Source organism: Papilio machaon, chromosome 1 (genome assembly GCF_912999745.1).
Source record: "Papilio machaon chromosome 1, ilPapMach1.1, whole genome shotgun sequence".
NCBI lineage: Eukaryota > Metazoa > Arthropoda > Insecta > Lepidoptera > Papilionidae > Papilio > Papilio machaon.
The window spans coordinates 9,661,179-9,676,608 of record NC_059986.1 but is presented as its reverse complement, the minus strand read 5'-3'; the positions used below and the strand labels follow the sequence as shown (position 1 = coordinate 9,676,608).

Genomic DNA, 15,430 nt, shown 5'->3' with positions numbered 1-15,430 from the left:
TAATCTATCAATTTAACCACGGTTTGTTAGTTGCGTCTCTACTCTGTACGAGTGGGGGGATGTATCTACGGATGAGTTGGCGCGAAAATTCGCCATGTCATTTGTTGGGATGGTTTATAAGCGCGGATAATCGGGGCGAAAGATCCTCGAGGGAGGGCTAAGAGTTTTATTGTTTGATTTTATTATCTCATTTGTTTATTCTTACTATTAATTTAAATCGGAAGAAATGATTATTGTTGTATTTTACTAATCCTTCGAGTTCGTTCTATTAGATGTTTTATATATTAATATGTAATTACCATTTTTCCTGAAACCTTAAACCTTCAGTTGCGGTCAACGAAACATAACTAGTTTATTAAGGTACTTATCACAGATACTTCACCACTATTTTTATAAATATCCATCGTCTATATATAAAATTATTTAATAAATTTCTATTTCATGATAAGTCTGTCTAAATAAAACCAAAAAATCCCATCAAAAGCTACTATGTAGGTATACTTATAACGCTATACCCCTGTACAGAACTGTCGCTCCGTCCTCAAATCTCACTTATTGCGTCTTCACAAAAATATCATCGACGTAACAACGCCACTACTGAACGATCGCTAATGGGGCTCTGAACTCGGCGTTTTATTTTTTTAAGTGCAAAGAGCACCATTTTCCGAGTGCACGCAGAGACTAAAATATTTTGTTGCCATTTTCGAAGGGTATTTAGACGTACACGTTTTGCGAGGCTCGTGAAAGCGCGCCGAATGTTCACTTTTACTTTTTAACGCTGACTTTTTTCCTAAAAAAAATAAACTCAGGGCTAAACCGGATGAAAATCAAAGCGTACACCCCCGCTTAAATGGCTCTAATTCACGGTTGACATTGCCAAAAAAAATTCAATTAAATTTTACTAAAGAAAGAGTTTGGGTATTAGGGTTTTTGTTGACTATTTCGATCCGACGAAATTTAATGCTTTCTTTCTTATATTTTGTACCAAAACCTGTTATTTCGGTACCAAATCAATTACAAAAACGTAAGTAGAATCTAATGTTCTAGATTTTAGTTTTGTATTTTATTACTTGGAATCTTCACTACATTAATGAGGAAAAATTTGATTGTTTGTTTTCATCGAATAAGCTCCAAAAGTACTGAACTTCGGAAGTTATACTATTTTTTTTATATATATGAAAAGGTGGCAAACGAGCAAACGGCTGAATTCGCCGAAAAAGCGAGGCGACCGTTGCCCATAGACATCCGCAAATGCAGACGTGTTGTCTACCTTAAATCAACGGAGAAGGGGACGCACAGAAAGAGAATATTTCCCCTTCCTTTGCGTCCCTTCTTCCGCCAAATCCACTTTCCCTTCCCATCATTTCCTAATAAGAAAAGGGTGGGAAGGGAAAGAGGACTAAAATTAGGCCTCCGGGACCATACTCATAAGACGAAACGCGGAATTGCTTCTACTTCACGCTTGTCTTCTATGTGATCGTGGTATTGCACCGGTCGACCCGACCAATTCGTACACCCAACAAATATTATGCACCAATGCTCCGATGTACTAGTAATAAACATAGCCTATAGCTCCGATGCTATAGGCTATGTTTATAACTAGATTTTTTTAATTTCGCGCGGGCGTAGTCGCAGGCAAATGCTAGTACTTAATACATTTTACATCTAACATTGATTAAAATATTAAATATTGTACCATTAATTCGTTTTACAGTTTTAAAAAGTAATAAAACGACAACTCAGTAAAATGCGGTACTTGGAGCACAAACATAAAAGATTGTAGGTCCAGTCATCTGTAACGTTGTAGTGTGTCGCGGCCCTTACCTTGTACAGCGTTGAAGCCGTATTTAGCTAATTTTAATTACAGAGGACGAACTTGCAAGAACTGCGGGAGTTGCCTAAGTTTTTTATAATTTTTACTCTGTGCTACAATTTTGAGTGGGCACTCGTTTTATTTCAACCAGTTCGTTATAAGTAGGAGGAAGTTGTGCGGTAACCTGAGACATTTGTTTTGTTTTATGTTCTCTATGTATTTTGTATTTTATAAACTCATTCTTCCGACTGCTGCGACATCGACCTATGTCTTTAGATGATTTTTTTTTTCATTCACATAAAGTCGCGGTTCAACGAGGAATTCTTTTTTTTTTCATTTCCACATTATGGTGCACGGAATTTAATACCGACTCACTGGTTCTTTTGTAATTACATGTAAATTACGTGGTAACAAGAAACATAACAAACATAAAATATATTGCATCATTATCAATTCTCTATTATTTGTTAAAAAAAAACAACATCTTGACTATAAACAACTTGACAATACATCACATTTTCAAACGTAATCCACAAACGAGTCGTGAAATTTCATATTATTTCCACAAAATTTAACACGTATACCTGTAACAAAAAAATAGAAAAAAAGAAAAATGCTACTTCAATGGAAATCCCTTCCCGCGTCCGACCTTTTCTGAGTCGATTTTATATGCACAATACAGCGGCATATACGAAGGAAGCCGGTCATTACTAGCCTCAATGGTGGCGGGTGGAAATGGACTTATTGTGGCCGCGCACGCTCAATACTCTATGAAATTACATCGAACCCAATTTTGATACTTTCTTATTCAAGTTTAAGAAATGAGATATGGATGTAAAGTCCCCTTTTGACAGGTTACAATATGAATATCTTTTAGGGTTGTTTTGTTAGTAGCCACTATAACTCGTAAGTGTTTTGGAACTTTTTTGCTGACCATAGCAAACTCTAATAAATTTAAAAAGTATATAAAACATTTCCGTTTTAACATTCACCCAATTTTATCTACTAAACGTTAATAAGTAATATAGGTACTCCATCATAGACGATTATTATATCCTCATTAATTTAAGTAGTCACTCTGCGAACGAATCATAATCGTTTTATTATCTGTCCCCATCCTCCTGTCATTCTGTCACCTAAATTATTTATAAAAAAATAAACTCAATATTCGTTCGAGTTAAATTATTAAACTCTCGAAAAAAAAACTTCGAGGAGAAAATTCATCGTTATTCACGCCAATACCAGGCGGAGACATCAGCCCGCGCGTGAGATGACAACCAATTTAATTATAAATATAATAAAAAAATCTCCAACGGTCCCTTTCGGAGGACTTGCGATCTCCCTCTTCAGCTTGTCTAACGATTTTCATCCTAAACACCATAGCAATAGAGTCTGTATTGTATTTGATCACCAGCAAATACAGTGTTGTCCTGGCTTTCAATATATTGTAGATTCGATTGACGTCACCACAATGAGGGTGTCTATTTTATTTTTATTTAAATTCGGATCTTGCACGTCAAGACGAGGTGGAGTGCTCAATTACGTATGATGGCATCTGAAGCGTTGATTGCTATGACATGTAATTCGGTAATGGGATAAAGAGACATTTATTATTGACAAACTCAAGGATCAGGCTTATTAAAAATATTAAGTGGTACTCTGTTAAAGATTTCATAGACTCGTACAAAAGTGTGGTGTAGACAAAGCTTTACATAACAGTATTGCTGTTGATTATTCTATAATACTTCAATAATATTACATAATAATTTACTCTGTGCTCACCAATGTCTTCTCTCACACAATAAACAAAAGAACTCAAACAATATATCAATTAGAATATAACACAATAAAGCCCACAGCAACGATGGCAACCCATTCATTACATCAAGGCAACTAGCATGAGACTAAGGCGTGTTTAATAAACACCTCTAAGGAACTGACGGTCAGTTAATAGCTCTCTAGGGTCAGCGGATCGTTGCGCACAATCGAATAATTAATTGCTGCTAGAATACGAGTACCCGAAGCGCTATTGTAAAGGTTCGGTTTCAGTGTAGAGAGGAGCGGACAACGGGTACTGTACTGAGTGGTAGTAGCTGTGTTGGAACATGGAGATGGACGTCCCATTTAACCTTATTGTTTCATTTTATCCATACTTAGTATATTTTTATTTTTTACTAAAGACACAAATTGAACTTCCACAATAATACGAGCAAAAAACATAAGTCGAAATCATTGATAAAAAGAACGATCAAAAACTGCTTAATAAATATGTTTTTGAAGATTTCAAATGATCTGATATATTTTTAATCGCTAATCGACGTTCACTAAGTGATGAGTCTAAGGCCGGGTAGTCAATGCAGTTTCTCTCCATTACGCCGCCCACTTACAACGGAGGTGTGAACTGGGCATTCCACAATTCAACCTTCTCTAATCTCAATAGTAACATTACTTACTCTGACTACATTTCATAAATATTTACATCATCAAATTATTAAAATTGAATAATCTGTTAATTTTTCAATACTAGAGTGGATAACTGCTCTATTCGTTTAAAAGATTTTTTAAGTCCTATGAAATAGAGATATATAAAAACTATCTTTGTTACCACTTGGACATTTTACGTAAATGGAAATGAAATTTGAAATCTTACTAATATTATAAATGCGAATGTTTAGATGCATGAATGTTTGTTTGAGGGTATCTCTAAAACAGCTCGACGGAACTCGATGAAATTTGGCATAGATGTAGAACATAGTCTGGAAGAACACATAGGATACTAACTAAGTTTATTTTTAACCAGCGCGGACGGAGTCGCGGGTGACAGCTAGGAAATAAAATATAGTAAAATTTTATTAGGACTAAGAAGGACTAGTAAACATAATAGTTTGGTAGCAAAAATAGAAGACAATTGACAACTTCTATATAGCTGTAGGCTGTAGAGAACATTAGAAACTGAATTCCTTACATTAACTGGGTTTCTATTTAAAGGGCTGTGAGATTCTATTCTATGTGAGTTAAATATTTTTATCCAATATTTATCTATGTATCTTTTAATGCAGGCATGGCGGGCGGCGGCATGGGCCAAATGGGTGGCTACTACGGCGCGGCGTACGGCCCGCTCGGAGCCAGCATGGCGGCCGCTGCTGCTGCGGCTCAGCAGAGCGCCATCTCTGCAGCACTCACGCCCAATGCACAGGTAATTACCACACAATACTCAATCTATACTACTTCTTAGTTTAAAAAAAATTATAAGCCCTACTTCCTACACATATCCACAATTGCCCCTAAAGGCTATGCGTAAAGGCAGGGATCTCATCTGCAGTACCTCTCGTGTTGCGATTATTCGTAAGTATTATTTAACAGTAGGCGATCTGCTGCTCGTTTGAACCTTTCTTCCATAAAAAAATCGGATATGTGCTACATGCTCAATTCTAAAAAACATAACCCTCTATTCAGTGAGTCTAAAAATGCTTCGGGAACATAAAGTAAAAAATTTGCCAAAAGAAGCCGCGAAATGCAAAAGCGTTGATGAGATCTTGAATTAACCAGAACGTTAATGAATGATGTAATTTGATCCATGAAATAGTTATCGCCTTATAAAACTAAAAAAAGTTTGCCGACTACCATTTTTCAATGTCTTTTATCAACCGTTGAGAATACAATGATCTGACACGTCCAAACGCTAAGCGCCGTGGGCGTTAAAAAATTAACAAGCGAGTAATAAAACGCCAATGAGTTTACTCTTTCCATTAACAGTGAGGCCGGGATGAGTTAATAATATTTGAAGAGTCATAACAATTTGCGGCAATTTTACACGATTAGACAAGCATGATCTTCGATGACCATATGGTCTTCTTAAAAATTACCTTCTAACTTTTTTATAACAAACAATAGACGATCGATTTAAAAAAAATGATTTAAGAATATTAATAGAAATAGTTTAGTGAAAAAGCATTTAATAAAGCAAATCATTGAGACAATGATAGCAAGGAACAGATGGTGTTCAGATCAACAAGGGTGTCTAACATGATCATTGCCCCTTGCGATCACCAATTATTTGGTAACTACCCACCGCCCTAAACAATGTAGGGTTGAATGCGCGGAGATAAAATTTATTACGCTAGCGACCATCATATTTATCATTTAAGGGATATTTTTGCTTCCGTCTTCAATCATTAGTATTTTTTGGCATTTATTACGCAAGTAAATTTTAAACAACTACCACATCCATAGCTTTTTAATACTGAATGTAGCGGTAAAGTATCTTTAATTGAGGTAGAGTATTGGAGTAATTTATTTTCAAAAAAGATTGGTTTAAAATATCTTTTGGTTTGAAATAAATTAATTAAAAGTAACAGGGCGTCTTTTTATAATAAGTTAATTTACAGTAGGTATTTGCAAGCTTTATCTTAATTTAGTAATTAGTGGGTAGAGTAGATACTATTTCGAAATACATGTTTAATAAATATTTGATGTAATAATAATTAATGGCTACCCTACATACTTCTTAAAGACATTCCTCTTTATCGTAAAGTTTTTTTTTTAAATACATAAGAGAGTTTACCAATCTTTCTAATTTGTAATTGTTTGCAATTAATCAAGTGATAAACAATTTAAAGATAACAAATAAGTCATAAAATCTTATTGACTTACACTTAAATCAAATAAAAGTGTTCGAAAAATAATTTGCCGATTTACAAATCCGGTTAATCCTGTAAAGCGGGTGCAACCCCAAATCGCGCAAACACCCTGTTTAACACATCTACGTCAGAGGCACGAGATTGAACGTCAAATAGAGGGCGAGGGAGGCCGAGGGAAGATCGAGGAGTTTTTAAATCCGAGGGAACTCCGGAGGGACGACGCTTAATTGTGCGGGTTTGTGTGTCAAGTAGTGTTTAATCGATTTGTTTTTGTTTTATGAAGGATGTGGTTTATTATTAACATGTATTAGTTAATATATCAAGTAAATGATGATGAAAAAAAAAGGTTTTAAAATGGTTTTATTATGAAATCGTATTTCTTATTAATATTATAAATGCAAATGTTTAGAAGGATGGATGTTTATTAGAAGGTATCTCCAGAACGGCTGCATGGATCTTGATAAAATTTGCCATATTGGTATAGTCTGGAAGAACACATAACCTTTGATTACGGAAATAGTTAAGGTTTTTATGGGATACGTTTGTTTTTGTAAGTTAAAATATGAATGCTTTAAATGATGTCTGCTAGAAAATGGACTGCTTGAATTACTGAATGATCAAGTCTTTACTATAGGAAACTAATCAACACATTGGGTAAGAGATAAATTCTATAAACTATCAGATAAAATAAATATTGATATTGCTGTTATGTCTTACACTTTTAGAATGAAACCAATATATTCTAACAGTGTAATACTTCCATGTCCGATGTATTTCCACAATACCAGCCCTACAGGGGAACTTCCACCGATACATCAGCGACTCAATAGCGCCGACACTATCCGATGAAATCGCACTTTTTTCGATTAACGCATCGAATCGCCCCCTAAACTCGATGCGAAACAATATAATCAGCTACAATTGATCGCGCCGCGTTTACCTGATATTAAAAGCGGTGACTGGCGCTTTGCTTGCAGGTAGCAAGTTTTTAACGAACCATTGTGATTTTCAGTATTCGATTATTTTGATCGATGACTTATATGGCGAGGTGTTTATTGGTCTTTCACGGTTCATTTGGCCACTGATTAAGGCCACACTGATTGATTCTAACAAAATTTTCGAACAGGGCAATAATTAGATGAAACTTCGGATGGCGGTAATAGTAACTATAAGGTATATATAAAGGTCTATGATATACGAATGAAACTGTCTAGTGTCAAACTCAAGTGAAATTTCCAAAACAATTCTTATAACGTGTAAAAATTATGGACTACCTACTGACAAAGACTGCAAAGACGCAACTGAAAGTTTTTTTTTTATTTAGTTGTTAAAGATGCTTTGTCACAATGCGATCATACTTCCCCATTCTAATTAATTGTACATCTTATTATTTAAATTACTTCTTAAACAAATTTCTTGCATTTAAACACCATCCTGCCCTCGTCCATAAGGTATATTGTAGTTTATTTTATTATACTAGCTGTCGCCCGTGACTTCGTCTGCTCGGAGTTAAAATACTTAATTAGTAGCCTATTTGTTTGTCCAGATTATGTTCTACAACTATGCCAAATATCATCAAGATCCGTTGAGCCGTTCTGCATGCACTTTCTAACAAACATCCATCTATCTAAACATTCGCATTTATAATATTAGTAAGATTATTCTTAAGAAACTGCCTGTCTATGATATATCTTGTAACATTAAATTACCATTCGATCGACAAATGTCTTCAACAAAAAACAAAAAAGTATCAAATATAAGTGACTTTAAAAAAAATAAAAAAAGATAGAATAGATAGCGCATAATTCAAATGCCTGCTTCATAATACACACGGTCAAAAAGAACATGAAACATTCCATCCGTTTATAACTCGTGGTGCAATAAACTAGTGTAAGGACTGCAGTAAAACCTCCAGTTGATGTCGCGACGTCGCACTAATCCTGATTTAGCGCGCGAGCCACCGCCGGCCGTATGTTATGCGTTAACTATATACACACGGACAACGAGGACGTCGAACATTTTCTATTAACATCCGATAACATTCTATGTTGAATATGCAACAGGTTAACTTGCTATATCGTAAATTAAAATTATTTTAAACTTATATAATTCTTATTATGTGGGCTTAGTAGGAATGTTCGTGACAATCGCCTTCGTATTGTCGTAAGGTATGAGATTTTTGGTGTATTTAAGCCCGCTGCATAACTTTTAATGGAAAATTTGTCGATGAGGATAGGATGGCAATTGTCACAAATATCTCGATGGCTCCTACGAATTAGGGCCAATTGCAAATTGACAGCTTTTAGGAGAGGCTCTCAAAGTTTCAACCATATAGGAAAATATGCTGCTATAGGCCCTATTATCAGCAAAAAATAACTTTTACACCTGTATATGTTTATTTTGTTTAGTGCACGTCATTAACTAAACTAAGAGGTAGCTTTTAACACAAAAAAGTAAAAATCATCAATTTGTTACTTTGGCCCTTATACGTAGGACCCATCGATTTGTGCTAGACTCAACGATCTTAATTATGTAATTCTAACCTTTATAATTTCTGAACTCGTTATAAAATATAATTTGAACATTACTGGCATCATAAATCTATTTTGCCTTAAGTATCTTAAAAAATTACATGATAAATTACTCTGCTGTTGTATTAATATGCAGTATGTCACATTCGACAGTCCTTTTTTTCCTCGCAATATTGTGTACGGCTCACTTCATTAAAAAATTTAAAACTCGGAACATTATTCGAAGGCTTTGTTACGTTTGATTTGTGTGTCTGGGTGTGTAAAGTACAATACTACATTACGTTATTATATGCCCTCCTCTTTATTCAATTTTAAGCCGTGTCACAATAGCATTGAGTCGTTTTTTGTGGTAAACGAGCAATCGAGAATTAGAATTTATTAAATTTTCAATGAATTGCGTTATTTGTAGGCGGGATAGATTACAAAAGATAATCGGCTTATGAAATTAATCCAGCTGCTGAATTGACAATATTTTGACTTGCGCGGACGACGTGACTATTTAATAATTACAAGATAATTATTGTAAAGCCAAAAACATTAACTCTGCCGTTGTTAATTGAGATCAGTCCTATTTAAAATACATGTATGATATAAAAAGTACCTATGTAATGTAATACAAATTTAGATAAGGTTCCTATTACATCTCCTAGGGCGGTTGTTTACAAATCCCCCCTGATAATTACAGTTACATACTTATTTCATATTAACTTGTATCTTACTCTTCTTCTTTCATTGTTCCAGATGGGATCAACAATGGACATGTCCAAATATTCGATCGAGGACAAATACCGTTACGGTATGTACACCGATCCTTCCCGAAGCTACTTGGATTCCGCGGCGCTATCAAAAGCTTATATGTACATGGACCAACAGCAACAACGCTCATATCCAATGGACATCAGCAAGATGTATTCAGAAGCATCCGCGGCAGCTATGGCAGGGTTGAGCTCTGCTGTTAATTCATCCTCCAGTTTATCGCCTAGATCTCCCGCGGAGTCACCTGATGTGACTCCCAAGACATTACAAGAGCGAGCCGAAGGCAGTTCGTCATCCGGTTCGAATCCTTCCCCTTCTCTGCCGTATTATCAAAATTCATCCAGTCTACTGTTGCCTCAGTACCCGGGGCAATACGCGCAAACAACTCAAGCCGGATCAGAATTCCGGAGGCCACTGACTGTTATATTTTGACCTGAAGTGTAATTATGTTATTGTTGATGTTGAACAATTTAATGAGAAACACCAATATTTCTATTTAATACTGGTTGATTGGAGTTGATGCTTTTGTATCGATTTTACAGTTCTAGATAATGTCTTTATTTATCGGAACTTGAGTTTTATCTGTATTTAATTTACAGTTTTGCATTTAAAAGTTCCTCGTTTCCCCCTTTTTAAAAATATGTTTATTTTTAAATCTAGACACGCTGTAATTTGTACATATTTATATTATTGAACAGCGTTTATTTAATTAAAACTCAAACTAGGTCTTTCTAGGCCCATCTATTAAAAATTTAACCTTCCAGAAGTTTTTCCGAAAAACTGACAAACTGATGTTCCAAAATCTCTGTATAAAACATATCGTCATTATCTTTAACAAAACAGAAATAATGATATGTTTCAAATGAGGATTTTGGTCTCAGTCACCAACTGTAAATGACGAGAGGAAAATATTCTAACATCTAATATTGATTTAAAACAATTGCATTTATTATAATCTTTATTAATATTTTGATACAAGAAAAAGTTAAATTTATTTTAATTTTATTCTGTATTAAAACAAAATAATTATTGATTCACGATTTCTATGAACGCAAAAACATAATTATGTAAATAATTCTAATAGAAAAATTATTATATTAATTCTTGCGGCTAATTTTAGTTAAGAATAATTTTAAATAATGTCCAAGTTTAAATACAACGACACATTAATAAATAATTTTGTAAATATAACTTAAGGCGTAGGTACATTTCAATGATACTTAAAATAGTAGAAAATACATTTAAAATTGTTGTTTTAACGTGGGCCTTATAAATTTATACACGAACTTGTACATGCATATGACATTATTGAGAGTGTAAATGTTTTTTATATATAAAAATGGGCCGTATTTGTAGGTGACGTAATATTGCATTTATTTGTTGCCATAAGAATGTTCTTTAAATAAAAAAAAAATATTTTATGAACTCCTATAATTTTTTATTATATTTTTGTATTTGTCTTTTGTGTTAATTAAAAAACATTCTGTTTATTGAATTTTTAATATTAAATAATTATTTAAAACCAATTTGTATAATTTCTCTCAGTATATTTTTCGTTGAATAAATTATAAATAACTAATCAAAATCTGAATTTTTGTTGATGTTTATTTATTTTTTATTCATTTCGAATAAAAAAAATGTGCTCAAATTAATTTAATATTATTTTTATTAAGTACAATTCCGAAATTCGGAATTAATTTTTTTCTGTGTAAATAGAATGAAAATGTTTTTTTTTTGTTTCTGTTACCCAGTGATCCTTTGTTTTTTTTAATAATATTGTAAGTGTTCTATGTAAATTATAAGAGAATAATAAAGATAATTTAAATGTAAAATGACGTCGATTGTACGATGAGACAATTTAAATATTATTAAAAATATTACATGATAAATAAATTAAAGCGTTGAAAATTCCAATTTGTTGTTTCAATATTTCTTTATTATTAAATTATTTCTTTTACTTATTGTTGACAATATTTATACTAGTGTTTTGATAATGGTAACACATTTAGGTTATATTCCTTATACTGCCTATTCTGTACAAGAAAAAAAGGGTTGTAACTCCGTTATTCTTAGTGGAGGCGTTGGCGGATGCGGAGGTGAAGTGCCTCGACTCCGTGGATGCGGTTTAATGGTAGCGAAAGAGAGGGTGAAAAGTGTATATTTATTACACAGATTAAAAAAAATCTTGATTTTCATATCTTTCGCATTGCAAGTCAACGGAAGTAAACGGCAAAAAATAATACGGATGTGGAGGTGGAAATTATTAACACCCAAATATGACAATAAATTAAATTTTAGTCAACGAAATTATATCAAAAACTAAATAAACGTAAATATCAAATTAAACAACCACATTTTTATTAATATTAATAGCTTGGCTTCTTTTGTTTTCATTTAAATAGACGTTTTATTTATTTTGCTTTTAATCCTAGTTGTTGCGAGTTTTCAAGTACCTATCATAGTATGTTATTCGTAGATATAAAAAGAGTACCTATATTAAAATAAATAAAATACACAAATACATTTCGCTAAATCAACATATCATATGCACTCTTACTTTCAATGAATTTATAATGACATTATAAAATGTTCATTCCGCTTTTTAAATCGCTTAAAATAATAAAAATGCCCTTTATCAAAATAACCAAGAAAATGTTAAGCTATTAATCACAACAATAACCTCTTTTCCAATGTAATAAATAACATTTTTGTCTGACAAAGACATATTGCTCTACATATAATACGTGTCCATTTTTAACGCTTGAATGCTCCCCTATGTTTTTTAATAAAATATGCGCACTTGATAGATATCACCGCGAAGGCGACCGAGTGGGCTGGGGTAGTAGTGATTTGGCATAAAATAAACAACTGGCCTGTCTTTTGTGCGGCAAAATACGCTGAAATAACAAACAATCGCGAACCCTCTTGTGAACGATAGGTGATAATGTAGAGGGTGTTCCAATAATGACAGACGATTGCCGGAACAATCGACCAATTACACAAATCTTATGTTTTCTAATACACCGAATATTATTTTTTTCTGATTAAGGTCTTTTAAAACGTACTTTTGGCTTTACATATGCTAAACACATTTTAAGATATAAATATATTTAATATCAATTCCAGCGTACCTAACTTAAGTAGGCATTTCGAAGAGAAACGTATAAATTTAAACAAATTATATTTATCGAATTCTATGCAATGATCAGTTGAACATTTTAATAATTTTATCATCTAAGTTATTCGATGTAAATAAACTTTTGCAACATCCTGTAGTTAACAAGTAAGCACCTACTCCCCCACAGTTAAGCATTATTATGACAAAACGAGAGAAAATAAATAATGAATGGCGTCGGATGCAGCAGCGCGATTGTTTTCATTGCAAACAAAATCAACACTAATAAATACAAAGCACGTCTGCCTCTGAAACGTGGCATCAAATGGAACTGGCAACTTTTAGATATTAAGAAAAAACTAACTAGTGTAAAGTCTAGAAGAAACTAACTACTAAGATAATGGTTTTTGTTTATTTGGTATTCAAACAAATCTTTTCTTTCTTCAATCTTTAAAAAATAGCTTGTAAGAACATCATAATGAAACAAGTGAAGTTTATGACAGACTAGCGGTCGCCCTCGACTTCATCAGTGCAGAATTAAAAATAATTACTACCTTCCCTTCAAAGTCCTTACTTTCCTTAACGGCCGGCAACGCATCTGCGATTCCTCTGGCGTTGCGCATGTCCATGGGCGTCGGATCAAATAACTTTAGGTGGTCCGTTGCTCGTTTGCCCCCTTCTCCTATAAAAAAAAGTCTTTCAATATCGGTCTAGCCGTTCCGGAGATTACTTGGAATAAACGCGGCCTTACGGACAGACATACGGACAAAAATTTTAAAAAATCGTTTTTCGTTGTCACCAACGCAAATACATCATGAATTAGGTACGTATTTTTTGTCATATTAGACAGTCGTGAAATGGAAGCAATTCCGCGTTTCGTGTGATGTCGGAGGCCTAATTCTAGTCCTATTTCCCTACCCATCCTTTTCTTATTAGGAAAGGATGGGAAGCGTATTTGATGGAAGAGGGAACGCATAGGAAGGGGAAATATACTCTTTCTGTACATCCCCTTCTCCGTTGATTAAAGGTAGACAACGCGTCTGCATTTGAGGATGTCTATGGGCAACGGTCGCCTCGCTATTTCGGCGAATTCAGGTGGCTGTTTACTCGTTTGCAACCTTTTAAAAAAATATATAATGTCATACAGATAGTCCAATTTTATATGTATGTGATTTTCATGTATCCGTAACACGTGTAGGTAATAACATATTGTTACCTCTGTTTTATTTATAAGAATGAAAAGGATGGCATTTGTGTCACGACATTGTATTCGCAGTTAAAATACGTGTTTACAAAGCTTCAATTGTTTTATTGAATGTTCTAAGTCAGTTATTAACTTGACACTATTTCAACGCTGTAACATACAATTTACTATGATTCTCGAAGCAGTGTAAGACAAATTATACACTAGCTTTTGGTATTAAAGAACAATGGCAGAAAAATAGTTGAAAAAAAAATTAGCGTCTAGAAATGTCATATAGATACAATTCATTTACATATTTTTTTAATAATTTACGTAAATAATTCTATTTTTGTTGAAGCCACAGAAACATTATAATAATTTAAAGAATGTATATTGACTAATCGGATTATCACCCATTAAAGTGTTCCCACCATTTAAAGAATGCCGTATTTTCGGAATTATATTTAGCAAAGTGTACAAATCAGAAATTATTATTATGTATGATATTCCAATACTTACTTTCAAATAGATACTTATAATTAATATTAGGTGTATACTTAGTGAAAAAAGATAGTTCTTTGGGCTTCAGGCATTTTTAAATGAATGCAAACCGCACTATGTTGTAACTATTCGCTTTTATGGTTATGGCAACATTTAAAATGTCACGCACGTCACAAATACTCCGCCTTGTGTCGGTTGAGTTCGTGTGGCGCTCGTAGCAAAGAGTACCAACATGCCGCGTGGCAGCTAGTGGTACTCTTATATTTTTCGAAATCAGCCACATAACTACTCGTAACCACCATCTGCCTGATTTATAACGATACAGTTCTGATTTAATATACAAAATAAAATCACGTACTAGATATTTACTTAAATAACAACCTTCATTGCGAATTTTCTGAAGCTGTCATTATGACGTAACCTTAAAAAACGAAAAATTAAAATCAAAATATCTATTTTTTGCGGCTTCCTCGGGCCGAAATTCTTTCAGATATTTGCTCCGCAACTAATTCTTATCGTTTTAAGATATTTTTCATGCTTAGACGCTATTATTTAGCCTCAACTATTTTGATGTATGGGCGGCTGCCATTGTTCTTTAGCACAATATTCACATATTTTTGTTAATTTAAAAAGTGCATAATAAACGCAATGAAATTTCGATAATTAAAAAAGATATTTCACCCATATATAAGCTAAAAGCCAACACTATATACAATAATTATTTGTTCGTAAATCATTATTTTGTGTAGATAAAAATTCACCATAGTTCCCTTAAATAGAGATTAAAATAAATATAATTAAAGACCGCTTGACCTGCACGTGCAAAAGTCAATTTGTCTAACAATAGTTTGACCGCCGCCTACACCTTTTGTCTGTATCCAACTTGACAGT

The 15,430-nt window shown here is 33.5% G+C and overlaps 1 protein-coding gene across 1 annotated transcript in view; it reads left to right on the top strand.

Moving 5' to 3' along the window:
* LOC106719237 (transcription factor Sox-21) overlaps nt 1–10,223 on the top strand; it is a 40,335-nt gene extending 30,112 nt beyond the window's left edge. The window contains exons 4-5 of the mRNA XM_014513522.2: nt 4,873–5,009; nt 9,726–10,223. Of these exons, the coding sequence (XP_014369008.2) occupies nt 4,873–5,009; nt 9,726–10,172 (584 nt within the window). The 3' untranslated portion in view covers nt 10,173–10,223. The remainder of the gene's footprint in view (nt 1–4,872; nt 5,010–9,725) is intronic.
* The last annotated feature ends 5,207 nt before the right edge of the window (nt 10,224–15,430 follow it).